Below are 23,708 nucleotides of genomic sequence, written 5' to 3'. Positions count from 1 at the left end.
ATTTCATCACATATTGGTCTCTTCATTTAATGTTGTGGCGTGAAATCAATAAGTTTCATTTCTCATTTTTGTGTGTAAAAATTCAAATAAATCATTGCAGATTTAATTTTGGAATAAATTATCAACTATAATTATTATATATATTGTTATCAATAAATAATGAATTATGTGTATGATCCTGTCCTGTCACATTAAAAAACCAATGATTGGTAAAGTTGTTATTTACCTTTTCAATTACATTACAGAATGGGGAGATTTAACAATAGTTATTTCATTTACAAAATTAATTTTCTTAATTTCCTGTTATTGTAACAAATGCACAAAAATCTTAAAAGCAACAGGCTTTATTTTATATTAACTCAAATAAATCCTTGTATTGTATTTTCTTTTTATATAAAAGATGTCTCTGACTTGACATCAAGAGTTTTGAGTTTTGATAGGACTTGTTGGTGTAAAATAGTGACTAGTTGACTGACCTGAATGGTGAAGGCTCTCATATGGAAAGCAGTATGTGCAATTCAACTATGGAAAGTGATGTGAACAGTTTAAGAAGTGAATAACCACAAGAAATTTTTACTCTGATGTTAGATATGACTTGTCAAAAAAGAAAAAAAAACCTGATCTACATGAAATTTGAAACATGGGTTTCAGCCCAGTAATTATCTGCAGTTAATGGATTGACTACATTCAGCAATGAATGACTGTATTGAAACATAAATTTAATTATAGAAAATGTACATCTCCTGCTATCAAAAAACTTTAAGACATAAGGCAAATATATTTATAATTACAGTTAGTCTCTATATAACATTTATCTTCATGAACAATGAAACTGGCCCTATTGCACCAGCCTACCATTGAGGACACCATTTATTAAGTACACTTTAAGTTTCCAAAGAGAAATAGGGTGCTATGCTATTCTGTCAGAAAACATTGTAGCCACTTTCCCCTCAGTGAGTGAGGAAATTTAACAGCTGCAGCATGTCTAAGTAAAGCTCTTTTTGTTAATTAGAAGTGGCATATAATAAATTTTAAAGCAGTGCTAGCAATTTGGGAGACTCAGGGACAAATTCAGCTATCTAATTTGCTTGCTTTGAATAACCAATGCAGCACTTTTCAGACTTCTGCCTCTAATATACATGTAATAGAAGTTCAGTATATTTTCTTATCCATTTTCAAATGATAGCATCCACTTTATGTGTGTTCTACAGCATATTTCTGAAATTACAAAAACTGCTCAAGAGAAGTAATGTATTTTCAAATGTGAAAAACTGTTCAAAAGTAAAAAAAATGGTCGTACATCTAGAAACAAGTGTGCTATTCAAATTCAGAGGCATTGCAATCAATAAAATCATGTCAGTACTGTGTATAATAATCCATGTGTTATGTTATCACTCTGCTGCAATAAGTCATTTTAAAAACATGGGTTATCAAAAACCAGTTACAAGTTAAAAACATTTTGAAATAGAAGTTATTTGCAATTGATGCCAATTTCCATTTCCAAGGCAGGAAAAATTATTTGGACATGAAGGAACGCAGATCATTTGCAAATATCATGTGTTCAGTGGTAAGGATAACTTCTGCTCAATGTACATTGAAGAGCCAAAGAAACTGGTACATCTGCCCAATATCATGTACAGCCCCCACAAGCATGCGGAAGTGCCATAACATGACATGGCATGAACTCAACTAATGTTTGAAGTAGAGCTGGACGAAACTGACACCATGAATCCTGGAGGGCTGACCATAAATCTGTAAGAGTATGAGGGGTGGAGATCTCCTCTGAACAGTACATTGCAAGGCATCCCAGATATGATCAAGAATGTTTATGTCTGGGGAGTTTGGTGGGCAGCGGAAATGTTTAAACTCAGAACAGTGTTCTGGAGCCACTCTGTAGCAATTCTGGATTTGTGGGAAGTCGCATTGTCCTGCTACAGTTGCCCAAGTCTGTCAGAATGCACAATGGACATAGTTGGATGCAAGTGATCAGACAGGATGCTTAGGTGTGTGTCACCTATCAGCATTGTTTCTACACATATCAGAGGTCTCATATCACTCCAACTGCACATGCCCAACACTATTACACAGACTCGAACAGCTTGAACAGTATCCTGCTGACATGAATTCATGAGGTTGTCTCCATACCCATACATGTCCATCATTTCAATATAATTTGAATCGAGACTCGTCCAACCAGGCAACATGCCTCCAGTCAACAACAGTCCAATGTCGGCATTGACAGGCCCAGGCGAGGCATAAAGGGTACACGATTGTGCTTTCAACTCCAAAAGCCCATATCGCTAACGTTTCATTGAATGGTCACAAACTGACACTTTTTGATGGCCCAGCATTCAAATCTGTGGCAATTTGTACTTCTGTCATGTAGAATGATTCTCTTCAGTCGTCATTGATTCCATTCTTGCAGGATCTTTCTGCAGCCGCAGCAATGTCAGAAATTTGATGTTTTACCAGAATCTTGATATTTAAGGTACACTCGTGAATAGGTCATATGGGAAAATCCTCACTTCGTCACTACCTTGGAGGTACTGTGTCCCATCATTCGTGTGCCAACTATAACACCACAGTCAAACTCACTTAAATCTTAATAACCTGCCATTGTAGCAGCAGTAACCAATTTAACAGCTGCGCTAGTCACTTGTTGTCTTATATAGGTGTGCCGACTACAGTGCCGTATTCTGCATGTTGGCATAGCTCTGTACTTGAATACGCAGGCCTGTACGTTTCTTTGGCGTTTCAGTGTATAAGACAATGTTTAAGGTGGCTTAATTGCTCACATGTTACATAACTAATTTTAAAGATACACAGAATTCTACGCACCCTAAAACTCTGCAACTGAAGAATTAACAATATCCTCAAAATAGCTGTTATACACACTGAAGTGCCAAAGAAACTTGTATAGGCATGTGTCTTGAAATACAGACATATGTAAACAGGCAGAATACGACACTGCGATTGGCAACACCAACATAAGACAGCAAGTGTCTGGAGCAGCAGTTAGATCGGTTACTGCTGCTACAATGGCAAATACACTCCTGGAAATGGAAAAAAGAACACATTGACACCGGTGTGTCAGACCCACCATACTTGCTCCGGACACTGCGAGAGGGCTGTACAAGCAATGATCACACGCACGGCACAGCGGACACACCAGGAACCACGGTGTTGGCCTTCGAATGGCGCTAGCTGCGCAGCATTTGTGCACCGCCGCCGTCAGTGTCAGCCAGTTTGCCGTGGCATACGGAGCTCCATCGCAGTCTTTAACACTGGTAGCATGCCGCGACAGTGTGGACGTGAACCGTATGTGCAGTTGACGGACTTTGAGCGAGGGCGTATAGTGGGCATGCGGGAGGCCGGGTGGACGTACCGCCGAATTGCTCAACACGTGGGGCGTGAGGTCTCCACAGTACATCGATGTTGTCGCCAGTGGTCGGCGGAAGGTGCACGTGCCCGTCGACCTGGGACCGGACCGCAGCGACGCACGGATGCACGCCAAGACCGTAGGATCCTACGCAGTGCCGTAGGGGACCACACCGCCACTTCCCAGCAAATTAGGGACACTGTTGCTCCTGGGGTATCGGCGAGGGGTATCGGCGAGGACCATTCGCAACCGTCTCCATGAAGCTGGGCTATGGTCCCGCACACCGTTAGGCCGTCTTCCGCTCACGCCCCAACATCGTGCAGCCCGCCTCCAGTGGTGTTGCGACAGGCGTGAATGGAGGGACGAATGGAGACGTGTCATCTTCAGCGATGAGAATCGCTTCTGCCTTGGTGCCAATGATGGTCGTATGCATGTTTGGCGCCGTGCAGGTGAGCGCCACAATCAGGACTGCATACGACCGAGGCACACAGGGCCAACACCCGGCATCATGGTGTGGGGAACGATCTCCTACACTGGCCGTACACCACTGGTGATCATCGAGGGGACACTGAATAGTGCATGGTACATCCAAACCATCATCGAACCCATCGTTCTACCATTCCTAGACCGGCAAGGGAACTTGCTGTTCCAACAGGACAATGTATGTCCGCATGTATCCTGTGCCACCCAACATGCTCTAGAAGGTGTAAGTCAACTACCCTGGCCAGCAAGATCTCCAGATCTGTCCCCCATTGAGCATGTTTGGGACTGGATGAAGCGTCGTCTCACGCGGTCTGCACGTCCAGCACGAACGCTGGTCCAACTGAGGCGCCAGGTGGAAATGGCATGGCAAGCTGTTCCACAGGACTACATCCAGCATCTCTACGATCGTCTCCATGGGAGAATAGCAGCCTGCATTGCTGCGAAAGGTGGATATACACTGTACTAGTGCCGACATTGTGCATGCTCTGTTGCCTGTGTCTATGTGCCTGTGGTTCTGTCAGTGTGATCATGTGATGTATCTGACCCCAGGAATGTGTCAATAAAGTTTCCCCTTCCTGGGACAATGAATTCACAGTGTTCTTATTTCAATTTCCAGGAGTGTATTTAAGATTTTGAGTTTGAATGTGATGTTAAAGTTAGTGTATGGGCGATTGGACACAGCATCTCTGATATAGCGATGAAATGGGGATTTTCCAATATGACAATATCATGAGTATGTAATATCAGGAATCCGACAACACATCAAATCTCGAACATCACTGTGGCTACGAAAAGATCCTGCAAGTAGGGACCAAAGTCGACTGAAGAGAATCGTTCAATCTGCCAGAAATGCAAACCTTCCGAAAATTGCATCAGATTTCAGTGCTGGGCCATTAACAAGTGTCAGCGTGTGAACCATTCAAGAGAACAGCACTGATATGGGCTTTCAGAGCCGGAGGCCCACTCATGTACCCTTGATGACTGCACAACACAAAGCTTTACATCTTGTCTGGGCTCATCAACACTGACACTGAGCTGTTGATGACTGGAAACATATTGCCCTGTCGGAAGAGTTTCGTTTCAAATTGTATCGAGTGGATGGACGCATATGAGTATGGAGACAACCTCATGAAGTCATAGACCGTGCATGTCAGGAGAGGATCATTTAAGCTGGTGGAGGCTCTGTAATGGCGTGGGTAATGTGCGGTTGGAATGACAGGGGACTCCTGATATGTGTAGATACAACACTGACAGGTGACACACACATAAGCATCCTGTCTGATCATCCATCCATGACAATTGTATATTCTGACAGACTTGGGCAATTGCAGCAGGACAATGCAACTCCCTACACGTCCAGAATCCCTACAGAGTGGCTTCAGAAACACTCTTCTGAGTTTAAACACTTTTGCTGGCTATCAAACACCCCAGACATGCACATTATTGAGCATATCTGGGATGCCTTGCCAACTGCTGTTCATAAGAGTTCTCCGCCCCATTGTAGTCTTACGAATTTATGGACAGCCCTGCAGCATTCAGGGTGTAAGTTCCCTCCAGCACTACTTCAGACATTAGTTGAGTCCATGCTATGTCATGTTGCAGCATCTCTGCATGTTCAAGGGGCCCTACGCGATATTAGGCAGATAGACCAGTTTCTTTGGCTCTTCAGTGTACTCATCAACAATTAAAAATTTAGATCCCACAGCATTTATGAACGCTGCATAAAACATAACAATAAAAACATTAGAAAATACTGGGAATTGTTTATGGTCGGCTCTAGTGTGTATTCTTTCATGTGATTCTAAAATCGATCACTATATTGAAGCACTGGCCACGAAATACAGTGTGTTCCTAGTGCATTATTCCTCAGGGACAACACTCTCCCTTACTGGCTTGTCATCTGTGCTCTTGATATTCATATAGATGCTTCTCTTTTTTTTTTGGCATGTTTCTTGCACCTCTTTATGTGTGCTTCCAAAGTCTTACATTTATGCTCTAGCCATTCCTGCTTAGTAATTTTCCAATTTCTCTTAACTCAATTTGTATTACCTTTTGTCTACTTCATGTGCTACTTTTCATATTTTCTACTTTCATCGTTGGCATGAGTACCAAAAAATACACCTAGTAAAGGATGTAGAGAAGTGGGAAGAGCTCAGAAAACATGGGAAAAGCTTTTTGGATGATGTTGGAACAAGAATTTTGACAGCAGAGTGTACTGAAGAAGAGGTCTGAGTACCTGCGAATGGTGCCTGAACTCGAGCGGGATGCGCCTGCAGAGGGCGTGTTGGAAGAGGTGCAGCGTGGCACGTGTTGACACAGCAGAGGGTGGGAAGATGGAGCCGTCGGTGCCCTGTATGCTGTTGCAATCTGCCGTGCTCCACTTGCCCAGTGAGGAGTGCCCATCAATGCTGGTGAAGACGCCAAGTTTGTTCGGGTCCCCGGCACCCGTGCCGATGCGCAGCCGTCGCTGATCCACGCCGTTCTTCTGTAACACGATGAAGCTATGTTGAAAGGTCGGCAGGAGCCCATGTATCTGGATGTAGCGGTTCTTTACAGCAGGCAGTGTCTGCCCTCCACACCTCAAGTCGCAACAACTGCTCCCAGTCTTCACTGTAGGGGAAAGTCAGGAAGTATTGAAGATCAGATTGTATCAGAAAATACATTCGACAAAACTTGGACGATGCACAAAAAGAACTGCTAGTTTGGCACAGGAGGTAACTGAAAGAAACAGGCAATGTGGCACACAGTAATGAGACTTTTACTCAAAGACAGTACATTGAAGTCGCTGGAATTCATGATGGTTCCCGGACATTACGAAAGATGGGACATGGTTCTTAATAGGGTTTGTGATCACTACCGAAGGCAACGCATGCTCTGCAACGTACCGACGTGCTCCCATGCCGGTCAAATGGTTGGTAAGGAGTTTTCATGGTAGAGAATTCCACTCCGCTGCCAACACAGCTGCCAACTATTTAGTAGTCTTTGGTACATGTGGACGTACTGCCATGCATCTCCCCAACGAATCCCTCATGTTCTTAATCGGATTGGAAGGCCAGTCCTTTCATCAAATATCCTCTCGTTCAAAGAGCTCCTCCATCTTCTCGGTTCGATGTGGTCGTGAATTGTCATCCATAAAAATCTGGATAAGTTGGGTAGGTTCGCACACCGAGGGTTCTGTACAAACTTAGTTATTTATGTAGATAGTTCATCCACCCCGCAATCAAGAATCTTGATGGTTTTTGCCTGTTACCCATTCCAGAGAAATGAGGAGTTCTAACAGAAAAATAAGAGATAGTCGGGTAACAAATAACACAAAAAATCTTTGTCATGTAATGTAATAACAGATTAGACATTTTGTGATTTTTTTCTTTGCTTGTACTGTGAAACCTTGGTTCTTGCCGAATATTATGATTGTAAGTCAACGGGAAGTATTCTACCAGTTTTGATGAGTGACTTTGTGAGTGTAAAATAAGTGAATTAAATGGCCATATCTTTAAATTACATTGACTTAGAAGCTTGAAGTTTTTACTCCGCAATAGACCATAGACCTTAGTATGTGAATAAATTTGAACCTGATACAGCTACCCGGTACTGAGAAAAATAGTATTTGTCAGTCTCAAAGGTGGACAACAAAGTGATCCTATAAGAGTTCCGTTTTTACTGATTAACGTGTGGAACACTAAATGAAGTCAGCGCCAAACGTACCACTGAAAAGCACACATGGGGAAATAGTACAGTGTCATATAATGTTGCCCAGTGAGTGTACCATATTCAAAGATTTGGAGGTCAGTACATGTATGCAACATTATGCTTCCGCACAGCATGAGACCTAGACCACCAAAACGATCATGTTCCTGGGTGCATTACAAGTTTCCACCTCTCGCCATATGAGAGTGCTTAGTACACTTATCAGAACCAAAATACATTAATATAGGGGTTCTGCAAGGTAGCATATTAGGACCAATACTGTTCCTGATATACATCAATGACTTTCCCAGTAGTGTTACTCATGGTGAAAAAATCCTCTTCGCTGACGACATCAATATTATAGTCACTGAGAAAACAAGAGAACTTGCTGAGAAAGCAAATGAAACTCTCAAGGAAGTTTATGATTTGTCAATAAGTAATAAAGTGACATTGAACATAAAGAAAACTAATGCCATGAATTTCAGTTTGAAGAGGAAAAATGACAATCTTAAATTAAATGTAGATGGCACCTCTACAGACTGTGTAACAAATGCAAAATTTCATGGAATGAATATTGATTCTCAGTTGAAGTGGTGTGAACACACAAAGGTACCTGCAAACAGAATGTCATCAGCATGTTATGCCCTTAGAATCCTATCATCAATGTGTAACAGGCAGTGTCTTTTAGTTACATATTATTCATATGTACACTCAATTATTAGCTATGCAATTCATTTTTGGGGAACAAATGCACAAAATATGAACACAATTTTCAAACTCCGGAAAAGAGCCATAAGAATTGTAACCAAAAATACTAGTCGAGCTCATTGTAAAGATCTGTTCAAAACACTGCTCCATGTGAATACATTTACCAGTCAGTTGTACACACCAGGAATAACATTGGTAATTACTGCACAAACAGCTCTATCCATGACCATGAAACAAGAGATAGACTCAAGTTACATTTACCAAGAAAAAATAAACATAAAAATGAAAACAGCATTTTCTACCAAGGAATAAAACAGTACAATAAATTACCAAAAGAGATTAAAGAAATTACCAAAATACACTTAGTTAAAAAGGCAGCTAAAAAGTACATTTTATACATTGAAGGAGTAATTAGCTAAAACAGAGTAAGGGTTTGTTAAAAAAAGTTATACAAATAAATAATAATAATAATGATTATAAAATATCCAACATTCCACATAACACCTTCACTTTATGTTTTTTTCCTTCTTTTTTCCTTTCTAGAAATACTTACCTCCAAGCTATATATAGCACAATACTAACACATCTTCCTCTTTCTGAGCTCAATGTCTCACTCATTATGGAGGGACGCTGACTCAGTTTTTCAGGATAGAAAATGGGAAGTTTCAGTCCAGAAAATGGCCCAGAGATCACCAGTTTGTGTGTGTGTGTGTGTGTGTGTGTGTGTGTGTGTGTGTGTGTAGTGAGTGAAGTGTTATGAAACAATGTGTGTATAGTGTGTGCAGTGACTGATAATGAGATATGAGTGAACAATGTGGCATTACATTATTTAATACATTATTTGTAAAAAACAATTATTGTTTACCAGGAGTAAATCTAATGATTGTCTCTAACTGTAAGTCTGTAAATATATGTGTGTACGAATTAGCTTATTTTAGATTGATCTAAATCTGTAAATACTTTGACATATCCTTGTAAAAAGAGATCTATGGATAAATAAAGCTACTACTACTACTACTACTACTACTACATAAAGGAACATGATCGCTTGGTGACCCGGGTGTTATGGAAAGGCACAATGTTGCTTGGGCACCCTGACCTCCAAATCTTTGAACATAGCACAATCATTTGTCAGTGTTATTATGACACTGTGCTCCTTCCCCATGTGTATGTTTTCAGGGGTGCATTCGTCCATGACTTCATTTTGATGGCTGACAAAGTGTGATATGTCGAAGAGTGCAGGTGAAGGAGCTCCTGAAATGAGAGAGTATTCGACAAATTGACTGTCCTGCCTGTTCCCCCAACATAAATTCCATACATCACGTGTGGGATCCGTTCAGGAGCACCTCCATATGCATCAACATTCATTGTCAGCAGTAAACCATGCTGGTGGAGGAATGGTGCACCCTGACTACCATGAGAACTCCACTCCAACCTTGTCGCCAGCATGGGAGTATGTTGCAGAGCATTACAAACCATATTAAGAACCATGCCCAACTTTCTGTAATGTCCATGGAATCATCACGAATTACAGAGTCTCCAGTGTAATTTTTCTCACTGGTTTAATGTGTCACCTCTGCTTGTTTCATTGCGTAACACTTCTGTTCCTCTGATTGCCTATTTCGTTCATTTACCTCCTGTATAATACTGTAGCAGTTCTTTCTATGTATGTTTTAAGCTCCATCGAGCTACAATACTGGGCAGAGACACATTGTGTGGAAGATACTTTTGTCCTTAAGTTTGCACACTAGTGCAGCTGTTTCTAAACTAGCGCTAATGGCAACAGCTGTCGTGGCACTGCAATGTAAGCTTTGAAGGAGCAAGACCACTCACGCGATTTTGAATCAAAGCGACGGTGTGTTTCAGGATGGCAGCAGGTTATCTGTTTCTAGTGAATGTTTCGGTGCATGAACTTTACTTTTGGAGGGTTGTGTGTGTGTTTTTATTTTTTATTTTACAGGTGATATTACTCTCTATAATATACACAACCTGATTAAGAAAATAGGATACCCCTATCGAAGGTGAAACTAATGTCACGAGAGTTTTTTTCCTTTATAGAATTTCCCAGAGGGGTGGGGGTGGGGGGGTGGGGGAGGGTCTGACACCAGCTTAATACGCCACTCTACAGCCGATAGAAGAGTTTAAAAAAACATAATGAAAAGATGAAAACAAATATGTAAAGGCAATAAAACGGTGACTTTGTTAAAAACAGTAAAATGGCAGAAAGTTTCGGAAGCTAAAATAGAAAAAACACGGGGTTGTCTGTGCTAATGAAGACATACAGTAAGTACACGGGCACAATTAAAAAACATGGCGAAGTATGGTTTCTGTTCGCAACACTGAACACTCAAACAACACTGAACACTCAAACACTGCACCAGAGATTAGAGACGAAGATAACACACACAGCCTAAAGCAGTTGGGGGGGGGGGGGGGGGGGAGAGAACCCGGACGGATGAGGAAATAAAGGCTGGTGAAAGCAAAAGGGGGGGCGGGGAGAGAGAATGTCACGAGAGGCGGATACGCTATTATAAATGGAGGTTGTGTCAGAAGAAAAGCGGTAACAGCAAAACAGGTCGTTCAGGAGAGCTATGTGACTCCGAATGTGGATGAGTCATTGGAAGTTACCTGAGTAACAAATCCATCAGGGGCATTTCAGCCCCCCGAAAGCTCCCCCCAGGTCGACTGTGGAGTTGTGAAGCAACACACACACACACACACACACACACACACACAAAAAAAAAAAACTTGGAACAAGAAGTGTATCTCGAGATGAAATAAGTGTACACGAACCTTATGTGTTTCACTGCACATAGGCGGCATAAAACATTCCTGTTTTGTAGTAAATATTAAATTTAATTTTAATCCTAGTATCAAGGAGTAAGCTCTTTAAATGTAATAACTTCTATGCTATTAATAAGGGAGAAGAACGCTCCTAGATTTCTAGATTTCGAGGACCATGCACTCAGCCTCACCTCGTATAAGCCGCCCGTCCCCTGTGCGGATCCTCTACAACCTGATTCCTTTCCCCCATCTGCTCCTTTTCCTCAAACATATCTGAGTACTCTACACCTCCCGCCACCTTGATCCCCCTCAGCCCATGGTTGCTCCTCTCCTCTCCAATCCCCACCCTCTGCCACACCTTCACCGTTGTGTCCCCCCTACCCTCCACCTCTACACCCTTCATCTCCTTTCGCAAGGTGGCTTCCGTCGACTCCCCCTCCCAGACGATGCCTTCTCTCCCTCCATTTATCCCTTCTGTCAACTCTGATCCTCACCTCCCCATCCCTTCCTCTGTCCTTCTCCTGGGCTTCCTCTCCCCGCCTTCCATCCTGTTCTTTCCCCACCTACCCTCTCTGCCTCCCTTCTCTCCCCCAAGTCCTTTTTGGTCCCTCCTACACTGCCTTTCCCACTCCTTCCCGTGGCCGCCCAGTCCCCCCTTTTTCTATGTCCCCTCCCTCCATCGGCTCCTCCTTTTCTTCCTTTCCTCTCCTCCCCCTCTCTTTCCCCCTCATCAGTCCGGGTCCTCACCCCCCCCCCCCCCCCCAACTGCTGCCGTGTCGCCTGTCTAGTGCTGCTTTATGCTTTAAGTGAGTGTTCAGTGTTGTGTGTCCCCTGTCAGTGTTGTGAATAGCCACCATACTGTCGCTAGTTGTGTTTTTTTATCTCGCCCGAACAGAAACCAGACTGTTGCAGTGTTCTATAATTGTGCCTGTCTGCTTATTGTGTGTATTCATCTGCATCGTAACCACCGTGTTTTTATATTTTAAATTTCACAGCTTTCTGCCATTTAACAGTTTTTTTACAATGTCACTGTTTTATCACCTGTTCTTCTTCTTTTTATTCTTATTATGTTTTTTAACTTTTCTGTAGGCTATAGAGCAGCATATTACGCTGCTGCCAGCCCGCACCCTTCCTCTGGGGGGGAGATCGAAATGCAATAAAGGGAAAAAAATATCTCAGAGTGGTCTTCTCTTACTCTCTCTTCACTTGTTTCTAGTAACATGAAGCAGACATCTTGTACCACGAAAGTAATGTAAGCATTTATGCTGTTAACCTTGTTAACATAGTACGTTAAAGTTTATATGTGAGTTATTTCGATGTATAGTGAGCCCTCTGTCATGTTCCTTGCATTGAATTAATTTTTCTCAAGACGTTTACAGCTCCACAATTTTAGTGGCCGCTGCTTCAACGGATGCCATTACGCGTCGACCTGAGGGAAATCATAACGAAAGCCCATAGATCGCCCGCTTTAACATTTAACAAACATCAGGTTACCTTCCATTCAGAATACTGTTGCACTCAGCGACTGTTATATTGACTTGTAAATAATAGATTTCAGCTATCAGTTGTCCTTTTGAAATTTTATTGGCAGATCTAGATTTCAGCTAGAAACTAGCCATTCTCAATGCACAATCATTTTTGATCAATGCATGTAATGCCTGTTGGTCATTCAATGAACTGTGGATGAAGCATGACCAACAGGCATTACATGCATTAATCAAAAATAATAGTACATTGAGAATGGCTATTTTCTAGCTGAAATATAGATCTGCCAAAAAAATAATTAAAAATGACTACTAATAGCTGAAATCTATTATTTACAAATTTAACAAACATTTTTTTCACAGCAATGAGCCTCAGAGAAGAGCCACAGTAGTTTTAAGATTTTACTTTTCAGCTTACGCCCGGTCCCATGATTTGACTACCACAGTCTAAATATGATGGTAAGAGGAGTGTTCTTCGAGTGTTGTGTGGGTCCACAATAATTACAATATTTGAGTCCATGCTCTTAAAATACAAATAAGCCGAGGCTAATTATAATACTGTTATATGTTCATTCTCAAGTAATATTCTAGGAAGTAAGTCAGTCCATTATGTTTGATGATTTTACTGCTCAGTTGTGAGTTATGTAAAAGTAAAACCAATTTTGCAATAATTTTCTAAAATAGTTAAATAACTCAAAAGTCAAAAATCATAGTGTTATTTAAATCTCTTTGAATGACAGATTTCAAGTAAAAATCATTTAACAAATTTTGCATATTGGATCACACAATTACATTCACCCTTGCTTTTAGACTCCAAACAGATGAGAAAAAATACAAAAAAATAAACAAATATACTCCTCTACCATATAGCATATTTGGTGCCCAACGTGGGGCCATGAAGAGTCACTTCAGTGCAGATGCAGACGTACTGAGTTCGAGCAGTCTGTTTAGAAGAATGGTGTGTGTAGGGAATGAAAAAGAATGGGGTAGAGTGGTAGAGGAGCTCCTCACAAAGCACACATTTCTGAAGTCAGTGCTATGTGAAGCTAGAGACATTATTGTAAAGAGTCGCGCCCACTGGACAGTGGATGACTGGAAACAAGTGATTTGGAGTGATGAATCACTCTATACGATGTGGCAATCTGATAGGTTTGTTTGGGCGTGGTGAATGCCTGGAGAACGTTAAGCTATCTGCCATCGTGTTTAGTGCCACTACTTAAGTACGGAGGAGGTGATAGTAAGGTATGTTAGTGTTTTTCGTGGTTAGGGTGTAGCCCTCGTATTGAACTTAAAAAAACGCTAAATGCGGAAGGAATGCCAACGGCCTTGCCGCAGTGGTAAGAGCTGTTCCTGTCAGATCACCGAAGTTAAGAGCTGTCGGGCTGGGCTGGCACTTGGATGGGTGACTATCCGGTCTGTCGAGTGCTGTTGGCAAGCGGGGTGCACTGAGGCCTTGTGAGGCAAACAGAGGAGCTACTTGATTGAGAAGTAGCGGCTCCGGTCTCGTAAACTAACGTACGGCCGGGAGAGCAGTGTGCTGATCACATGCCCCTCCATATCCGCATCCAGTGACGCTGTGGACTGAGGATGACACGGCGACCGGTCGGTACCGCTGGGCCTGCCAAGGCCTGTTGGGACGGAGTTCAGTTTCCGTTTTCAAATGCGGAAGGATAGGAACACATTTCACAACATTGTGTAGTCCGCAGCTCGTGGTCTAGTGGCTAGCGCCGCTACCTGTGGATCACGAGGTCCCGGGTTCGATTCCCGCCCGGGCTGGGGATCTTCTCCACTCAGGGACTGGATGTCTGTGTTTTACTCATCATTTCATTATCATCATTATTCATGACAGTGGCCAGATTGGATTGTGTAATAGAAAGTGGGACTTTGTACGGGCGCTGATGGTGCGCAGTTGAGCCCCCCACAAACCACAACATCACAACATTGTGTTCTGCATATAGCAGAGAAACTGTTCAGAGGCGATCACTGTTTGCATTAGCATGATAGTGTGCCCTGTCAAAGCAGTATCTATGAGGCAATGGTTTGAGAGCAATAACATTACTGAAAGGGACAAGCTTGCCCAAAGTTCCGGCTTGTGGGCAGTCAATCATCCTTGGGATGAATTAGAACGTTGACTTCGCTCCAGACCCCAGCGTCTGACATCACTACCTTCTCTGGTTTGGGCTCTTGAGAAAGAATAGTTCGCTGATGACCCACAGGTATTAGGACACCTTACTGGAAGTGTTGCCATTGAGTTTATGCCGTCAGGGCTAAAGGGTTGACATGCCTCTTATCAATGCTCCGCTAATAATTGTCCAGATACGTTCATGCGGAGGTTCGAGTCCTTCCTTGGGCGTGTGTGTGTGTGTGTGTGTGTGTGTGTGTGTGTGTGTGTGTGTGTGTGTGTGTGTTGTCCATAGCGTAAGTTAGTTTAAGTTAGATTAATTAGTATGTAAGTCTAGGGACGTCAGCAGTTTGGTACCATAGGAGCTTACCACTACCTGATACGTTCGATCAGATAGTTTAGACCGTGACAATATCTAACTCACGTAATAAGAATCCAACTTGCACAGAAACCTAAATCAAGTAGTGATGTAATCTCGTTATGGGATTAGCCGAGCGGTCTATGGCGCTGCAGTCATGGACTATGGGGCTGGTCCCGGCGGAGGTTCGAGTCCTCCCTCGGGTATGGGTGTGTGTGTTTGTCCTTAGGATAATTTAGGTTAAGTAATGTGTAAGCTTAAGGACTGATGGCCTTAGCAGTTAAGTCCCATAAGATTTTTTTTAAAAAAGAAAAGAATCTCGTTATGTTACAGTGATTAGCTCCACGTGCTGCATTCGAGTCAAGAAAATAAAATTAAATTGACTATGCAACTCAAAATCAATAAAACTGCTCTCATACACTCGTCCAGCACCGTACCTTCATTCAAACATGCAAAACCAGGACCAATAACATAAAAAACTCTGTTATTAAATATGATTGTCACAAATATATAGTACAAATGTTACTGAATAATAAATATGCATCCAGTTACTCGAAATAAACTGACGTGTGAAATTACGCAACTTGCATAATATTGCAGAAAACTAGCCACAAATACGTGTATACCAGCTGTCAAATCCGAATACTGTGTAGGCTGCAGTTCTCCACCAATCAGAGCAAAACACAATTACGACAGTTTCGTACCGTATAAAGGTGGACTGAAAATCTGTTTGGGTCACAAAGTTATTTATTTATTATGTGAGAAATCAGAAACTGTGGACACCGGAAAATGTGCTGAAAATGGTTCAAATGGCTCTGAGCACTATGGGACTTAACATCAGTCCCCTAGACTACTTAAACCTAACTAACCTAAGGACATCACACACATCCATGCCCGACGCAGGATTCGAACCTGCGACCGCACTAGCAGGGCGGTTCCGGACTGAAGCACCTAGAACGGCTCGGCCACAGCGGCCGGCTAATGCGCTGAACGAACAGGAGCAGGTTTGACTTGTTTTACTAAAAAGTAGAAAATTGTAGGAAGGGATGTGGGGCAAACACTACACTACTCAACATGCTGGTACCGTTGCAATGAAAATGTTGACGTAGATCGACAAATTACAATATTACGACCAGAAAAAACATTTTAGTTTAAAGATAAATCAGGAACTATATTACTTTTACAACCGTGGGTATGAAACTGTAGGCTTTTTCAAAATCGCTGCTTTGATGAGCTTCACCCCGTTGCAGGATTTCGAGATAGTGTGACAACGATGACATTCAGTGCTGTTATTTGACGATTGGTCTTGAAAATAATATTTTCAGATCAGTTATAAATCTACTGCAGGCAACGAAAAGAATCTTCTACAGCGGCAGTTGTAGTTGCAAGCTTAATGTCGTGGGATTGCATTTCCAGAGTGTGTACAGTTTGAAATAGCGTCGTTCCTTTTGCTCTTACGTACTGCAGTAGTAGTTAAAGTTGCAAAAAGTATAGCTCTAGGGAGTCTATGTAAGTATTTGTTTCCTTTATTGTTTGATTCATCATACACTGTACATTCACATTCAAGTGACAACCTGTGAACATCCTGGATAATTAGTTTTTGCATCGTGCACCACTGCGACACGTGCAGGAAGAGTCAGCGAGGTTCTGGAAGGTACTGTCAGGGTATGGAACCATACTGACTTCTGTGCCGTGGCAAGCTGTAAGGTTTTTTCGGTTGAGGATCACGGCGCGAACAGCCTTACTGAGGTGGTTCCACAGATTTTCGGTTGGGTTTAAATCTGAAAAATTTGATGGCCAGGGGAGTACAATAAACTCATCGTGGCTTTCTTTTAACGCTGCACATACACTGCTGCTTGACACGTTACATTCCCCTGCTCGCAGGTGCCATCAAGCCGAGGAAAAGCACACTGCGTGTAGGGTGCATACTTATGTAGATCTATTGTGCCTTCCAGGAAGATGAGGTCACCCAGACAACAAAAACATTCCCCAAACCATAAGGTGTCCTCCTCTGGCCTGGACCCTTCAGACAATTGTTGCAAGGTGTTTGCTTTCAGACGTTTCATCCCGTACACGCCAACGGCCATACGTTCGATGCAACGTAAAACGTGATTAATCTCAAAAGGCCATCTGTCTTAGTGGACGTCGAGTTTCGGTACAGCCTTCGTGGCCGACGAACAGCAGTCAGCATGGGTGGAGAACCAGGCGCCTGTTCAAAATGGTTCAAATGGCTCTGAGCACTATGGGACTCAACATCTGAGGTCATCGGTCCTCTAGAACTTAGAACCACTTAAACCTAACTAACCTCAGGGCATCACACACATCCATGCCCGAGGCAGGATTCGATCCTGCGACAGTAGCGGTCGCGCGGTTCCAGGCTGAAGCGCCTAGAACCGCTGGGCCACACCGGCCGGCCGCAGGCGCCTGTGGCGGAGGCCCCATGCAGCAGCGTTCGCCGAACGGTCGTTGAGGAGACACTGCTGGTAATCCCTTGATTCATCTGCGCAGTCAGTCGCTCAACAGCTGCCCGTCTATTCGCCCGTACACATCTCCGCAGCTATCGTTCATCCCTGTCATCAATGGTCCGTGGTGCACAACTGTTGCCTCAACACCGATTTCGGATGGTGCCATTTTGACATCCACAATATACTTTAACCACGGTGGCAGGTGAACTGTTCACAAACTTAGCGGTTTAGGAAACGCTTTCAATCTTGATCTGAAATCCAATGATTGTCGCCTTTTGGACGTTAGATAGATTACTCCGTTTCCGCATTACGATAACGACGGTACTGTTTTCCGCAATACCCTTTATATACCCTCTGCCCCGTGCCGTCTATGAGTGGTTATTGTACGTTGACGTCGAACATAGGTGTTGGTCACATTAATATTAAATACACTCCTGGAAATTGAAATAAGAACACCGTGAATTCATCGTCCCAGGAAGGGGAAACTTTATTGACACATTCCTGGGGTCAGATACATCACATGATCACACTGACAGAACCACAGGCACATAGACACAGGCAACAGAGCATGCACAATGTCGGCACTAGTACAGTGTATATCCACCTTTCGCAGCAATGCAGGCTGCTATTCTCCCATGGAGACGATCGTAGAGATGCTGGATATAGTCCTGTGGAACGGCTTGCCATGCCATTTCCACCTGGCGCCTCAGTTGGACCAGCGTTCGTGCTGGACGTGCAGACCGCGTGAGACGACGCTTCATCCAGTCCCAAACATGCCCAATGGGGGACAGATCAGGAGATCTTGCTGGCCAGGGTAGTTGACTTACACCTTCTAGAGCACGTTGGGTGGCACGGGATACATGCGGACGTGCATTGTCCTGTTGGAACAGCAAGTTCCCTTGCCGGTCTAGGAATGGTAGAACGATGGGTTCGATGACGGTTTGGATGTACCGTGCACTATTCAGTGTCCCCTCGACGATCACCAGTGGTGTACGGCCAGTGTAGGAGATCGCTCCCCACACCATGATGCCGGGTGTTGGCCCTGTGTGCCTCGGTCGTATGCAGTCCTGATTGTGGCGCTCACCTGCACGGCGCCAAACACGCATACGACCATCATTGGCACCAAGGCAGAAGCGACTCTCATCGCTGAAGACGACACGTCTCCATTCGTCCCTCCATTCACGCCTGTCGCGACACCACTGGAGGCGGGCTGCACGATGTTGGGGCGTGAGCAGAAGACGGCCTAACGGTGTGCGGGACCGTAGCCCAGCTTCATGGAGACGGTTGCGAATGGTCCTCGCCGATACCCCAGGAGCAACAGTGTCCCTAATTTGCTGGGAAGTGGCGGTGCGGTCCCCTACGGCACTGCGTAGGATGCTACGGTCTTGGCGTGCATCCGTGCGTCGCTGCGGTCCGGTCCCAGGTCGACGGGCACGTGCACCTTCCGCCGACCACTGGCGACAACATCGATGTACTGTGGAGACCTCACGCCCCACGTGTTGAGCAATTCGGCGGTACGTCCACCCGGCCTCCCACATGCCCACTATACGCCCTCGCTCAAAGTCCGTCAACTGCACATACGGTTCACGTCCACGCTGTCGCGGCATGCTACCAGTGTTAAAGACTGCGATGGAGCTCCGTATGCCACGGCAAACTGGCTGACACTGACGGCGGCGGTGCACAAATGCTGCGCAGCTAGCGCCATTCGACGGCCAACACCGCGGTTCCTGGTGTGTCCGCTGTGCCGTGCGTGTGATCATTGCTTGTACAGCCCTCTCGCAGTGTCCGGAGCAAGTATGGTGGGTCTGACACACCGGTGTCAATGTGTTCTTTTTTCCATTTCCAGGAGAGTATAATTACATTCAAGTAAAACATTAAAAAATAATACATCTATTAGAAAGTAAATATTCGAGTGACAGGATGGTGAGAAGGAGAATGCAGATTGTTGACCTGTAGTGTGTGTGGGGGGCGAGGGGGTAGTGGAGTGTAGGGGGCAGGGGGAGGGGGTAGTGGAGGGTAGGGGAGGGGGTAGTGGAGGATAGGGGGGAGTGGCTAGTGGAGGGTAGGGGGGAGGGGGTAGTGGAGGGTAGGGGGGAAGGGCTAGTGTAGGGGGAAGGGGGTAATGGAGGATAGGGGGAGGGGGTAGTGGAGGGTAGAATGGTTCAAATGGCTCTGAGCACTATGGGACTTACATCTATGGTCATCAGTCCCCTAGAACTTAGAACTACTTAAACCTAACTAACCTAAGGACAGCACACAACACCCAGCCATCACGAGGCAGAGAAAATCCCTGACCCTGCCGGGAATCAAACCCAGAAACCCGGGCGTGGGAAGCGAGAACGCTACCGCACGACCACGAGATGCGGGTGTAGTGGAGGGTAGGCAGGAGGGGAGGAGCAGTGGAGGGTAGAGGGAGGGAGGGTAGTGGAGGGTATAGGGCAGGGGGAGGGGGTAGTGGAGGGTAGTGGGAGGAGGTAGTGGAGGGTAGGGGGAGGGGTAGTGGAGGGTAGGGAGAGGGTAGGGTGTAGTGGAGGGTAGGGGGCAGGAGGAGGGGGTAGTGGAGGGTAGGGGGCAGGAGGAGGGGGTAGTGGAGGGTAGGGGGGAGCAGCTAGTGGAGGGTGGGGGGGAGGGGGTAGTGGAGGATAGGGGAGAGCAGGTAGTGGAGGGTAGGGGGCAGGGGGTAGTAGTGGGTAGGGGGGAGGGGGAGGGGATAGTGGAGGGTAGGGGGAGCAGCTAGTGGAGGGTAGTGGGGGAAGGGGGTAGTGGAGAATAGGGGGGAGGGGGAGGGGGTAGTGGTGGGTAGGGAGCAAGGGGAGGGGGTAGTGGAGGTTAGGGGCAGGGGGAGTGGGTAGTGGAGGGTGGGAAGGGGAGTGGGTAGTGGAGGGTGGGAAGGGGAGTGGGTAGTGGAGTGTATGGGGCAGGGTGAGGGGGTTGTGGCGGGTGCACCTTAGAAATTGATGTCGGGGGAATTTGTGAAACTGCATTCTTGGCCAACATGTTGACATGGCGTGTCTCGTCACTGTAAACTCCATGAAAAATGGACCATGTTTATGCAATTCCAAGCACACATTAACTTTTCGTGAGTCCCTTTCGTAGTCAGTCACTTCTCCTGGAGTCTCACTTCTCCAGTTCAACATTTATGCCCTTTAACTTTGCCACAGATATGGAAGGTACATTCACTGAACAGCACTGCAATGAGGTAGTCGTCACTTCTGTCTATTCAATGCAGCATTTTAATAGCAAAATCACATCCACTGCGGTGATTATGCACGCAACAGAGACATGTGTACGCAGTGTCGTGCACAGTCGAATGGGGGGTGTTTAGTTCCCTACCACTTTGTCTAACGCATTTATGTGGCCTTCTAGCGAATACTTTGCATACACGTTCCATGGTTTCTTCATTCACAATCGTTTGAGGATGTTTTCCAACATTTCAAATCAAACTTCCTGTTTATCGAAGAGCTCTGTCCGACTGATAAAAGGATTTATGTGTCGGAAGTTCCACGTTCCATTCTCTTTTTGCATGCCGCTGAACATGCGATACAGATTTTAACTGTGCTAACTATAGCACGCACTAGACCCTACACCTTTCGTTACGGCGTCCAGATATCGACTATCTGGAGAACGTCTGTTGGCACGGTTTGCATGTGTCATACGGCTCAACACTGTCTACAATGTGGTGAGGATCACATCTTGGAGAGTGGCTCTATGGATTACGTATTTACCCAACAACATAAAATGTCGAATTGTTTCGTTATAAGAATTTGTTTGCGTTTCCTCTAGATCGCACACCATGAATCTAGGGTGGTCTATCTTTACAGCCTCACTCCATATACGAGGCTTTCCTTCCTCTTCTTTATCTCCTGTACCCTGGCGGAGATCTGCTTCAGTATGTTGATTATACCGGTTGCCTAGCCCTCTGCCTTGCTCGCACTGGACACCTTAGAACAACCTACACCATTCGTAAACTAGACTACAATAACGCCATTGTTTCTTCTCTAATTTACATTCCTAGTACACCAACACGCCTATACCGACAAATTCCACCAGCCATACACCTTCACACTCTGTACATCCTCTCCGAACGATATTTCAACCGCCCACTTTTCCCGGACAATGAAATCCGTCCAGACAAGTTCTCATCCTACCGCATATAGTTCCACTCCACCCATCTCATCACTTCAGGGCTCCTTTTTCCTGTCCATCCCCATCTTTTCCTACCCTTTCTCCTCCTTCAGATGACGGCCTTACCTTGTCTCCCAGCTACTACTCCCTTCCTGTCTGTTCAACATCCACTTTGTCCCCATCGATACCATTTATCAGCCATCTATAATTAACACTTCCTACCCTATTGGGCACGTAATCTTTCCATTTTTTCTTGGGCGGGTCTTCCAATATGTGGTGACAGTGCATTGCTTCATTTTTAAATCGTTATTTCCATATATTCTTCTTGTTTTTATTTTACCTTTTTGTTTTGATGTCTTAAAAAAAATGGTTCAAATGGCTCTGAGCACTATGAGACTTAACATCTGAGGTCATCAGTCCCTGGAACTTAGAACTACTTAAACTTAACTAACATAAGATCCCGAGTTCGAGTCTCGGTCCGGCACACAGTTTTAATCTGCCAGGAAGCTTCATATCAGCGCACACTTCGCTGTAGAGTGGAAGTTTCATTCTAGAAACAACCCCCAGGCTGTGGCTAAGCCATGGCTCCGCAATATCCTTTCTTCCAGGAGTGCTAGTTCTGCAACGTTCGCAGGAGAGCTTCTGTGAAGTTTGGAAGGAAGGAGGCGAGGTACTGGCGGAATTAAGGCTGTGAGGACGGGGCGTGAGTCGTGCTTGGGTAGCTCAGTTGGTAGAGCACTTGCCCGCGAAAGGCAAAGGTCCCGAGTTCGAGTCTCGGTCCGGCACACAGTTTTAATCTGCCAGGAAGTTTCATATCAGCGCGCACTTCGCTGTAGAGTGCAAGTTTCATTCTAGAAACAACCCCCAGGCTGTGGCTAAGCCATGTCTCCGCAATATCCTTTCTTCCAGGAGTGCTAGTTCTGCAACGTTCGCAGGAGAGCTTCTGTGAAGTTTGGAAGGAAGGAGGCGAGGTACTGGCGGAATTAAGGCTCTGAGGACGGGGCGTGAGTCGTGCTTGGGTAGCTCAGTTGGTAGAGCACTTGCCCGCGAAAGGCAAAGGTCCCGAGTTCGAGTCTCGGTCCGGCACACAGTTTTAATCTGCCAGGAAGTTTCATATCAGCGCACACTCCGCTGTAGAGTGAAAGTCTCATTCTAATCTTACCTTTTAATTCAGCGTTTTTAGTTGACAATTCATCCTCCACCTCCCCCCCCCCCTCCTTGGGACGAGGAGAGTGAAATAACGTTAAAGGAAAGAGAAAAAGATATACCCGTCAGGGTAGTCGAGAGCGCTAACGCACTGCTTCCTGGACTCGGGTAGGCGCGCTGGCCCCGGATCGAATCCGCCTGGCGGATGAACGACGACGGCCGGTGTGCCGGCCAGCCTGGATGTGGTTTTTACGTGGTTTTCCACGTCCTACTAGGTGAATACTGGGCTGGTCCCAGCGTCCCGCCTCAGTTACACGACTCGCAGACATTTGAAACACCTTCACACTATTTCACGATTTACACTAGACGCAGACAGCTGGGGTACACTAATTACGTCCCGGGGGGTATGGGGTGGCGGCAGGAAGGGCATCCGGCCACCCCTTACAATTAACCATGCCAAATCCTTACTTAAACCTGCCGACACTGCGCACGATGCGGGATAAAAGCGGTAGCATAAGAAAGAAAGAGAAAAAGATATGAGGCGTGTGCTGGGAGGCAGCGATACACCCTGATGCAGACATCGACAGCAGTTGCGAGTTTTTGAAGCAGTTCAGGGATGCACTGGACCGTGTTACAACGATGAGATGAGCAGTGTGTGAAAGTTGGTACTCACCGTGGCGAGGAGGCCGAATTTGTCGATGGGCATGGGGTGGCGCAGCTTGGCGAGGTCGAACAGCGGGTCCGAGTAGCCCCACAGCAGGTTGGACACGGGCACCTGCACGAAGGGCTTGGTGCCGAAGCTGCGGAAGGCCGTGTCCATGGCCACCTGGTACACGAAGAACAGCTCGCGCAGCTCGTTCACCGCCGTCTGCCGATAGACACATTGTCACCTTAGGTACGTTCGAACAGGCTACCGAGCGGAATTTGTGGCTGGATTGAGGATTCCTTGGTAGGAAAGACACAGCAT

General features: G+C 45.3%; 1 protein-coding gene across 1 annotated transcript in view; it reads right to left on the bottom strand.

Moving 5' to 3' along the window:
* Positions 1-23,708, bottom strand: part of LOC126101443 (lysosome membrane protein 2-like) — a 225,405-nt gene that overhangs the window by 24,864 nt on the left and 176,833 nt on the right. Inside the window, exons 5-6 of the mRNA XM_049912098.1 lie at positions 23,415-23,609; positions 6,099-6,347 (exon numbers count right to left, since the gene is read on the bottom strand). Of these exons, the coding sequence (XP_049768055.1) occupies positions 6,099-6,347; positions 23,415-23,609 (444 nt within the window). The remainder of the gene's footprint in view (positions 1-6,098; positions 6,348-23,414; positions 23,610-23,708) is intronic.

Source organism: Schistocerca cancellata, chromosome 9, assembly GCF_023864275.1.
Source record: "Schistocerca cancellata isolate TAMUIC-IGC-003103 chromosome 9, iqSchCanc2.1, whole genome shotgun sequence".
NCBI classification, from domain to species: Eukaryota; Metazoa; Arthropoda; class Insecta; order Orthoptera; family Acrididae; genus Schistocerca; species Schistocerca cancellata.
Note: the sequence above shows the minus strand (reverse complement) of the source record. Positions and strands in the feature narration are given on the sequence as shown.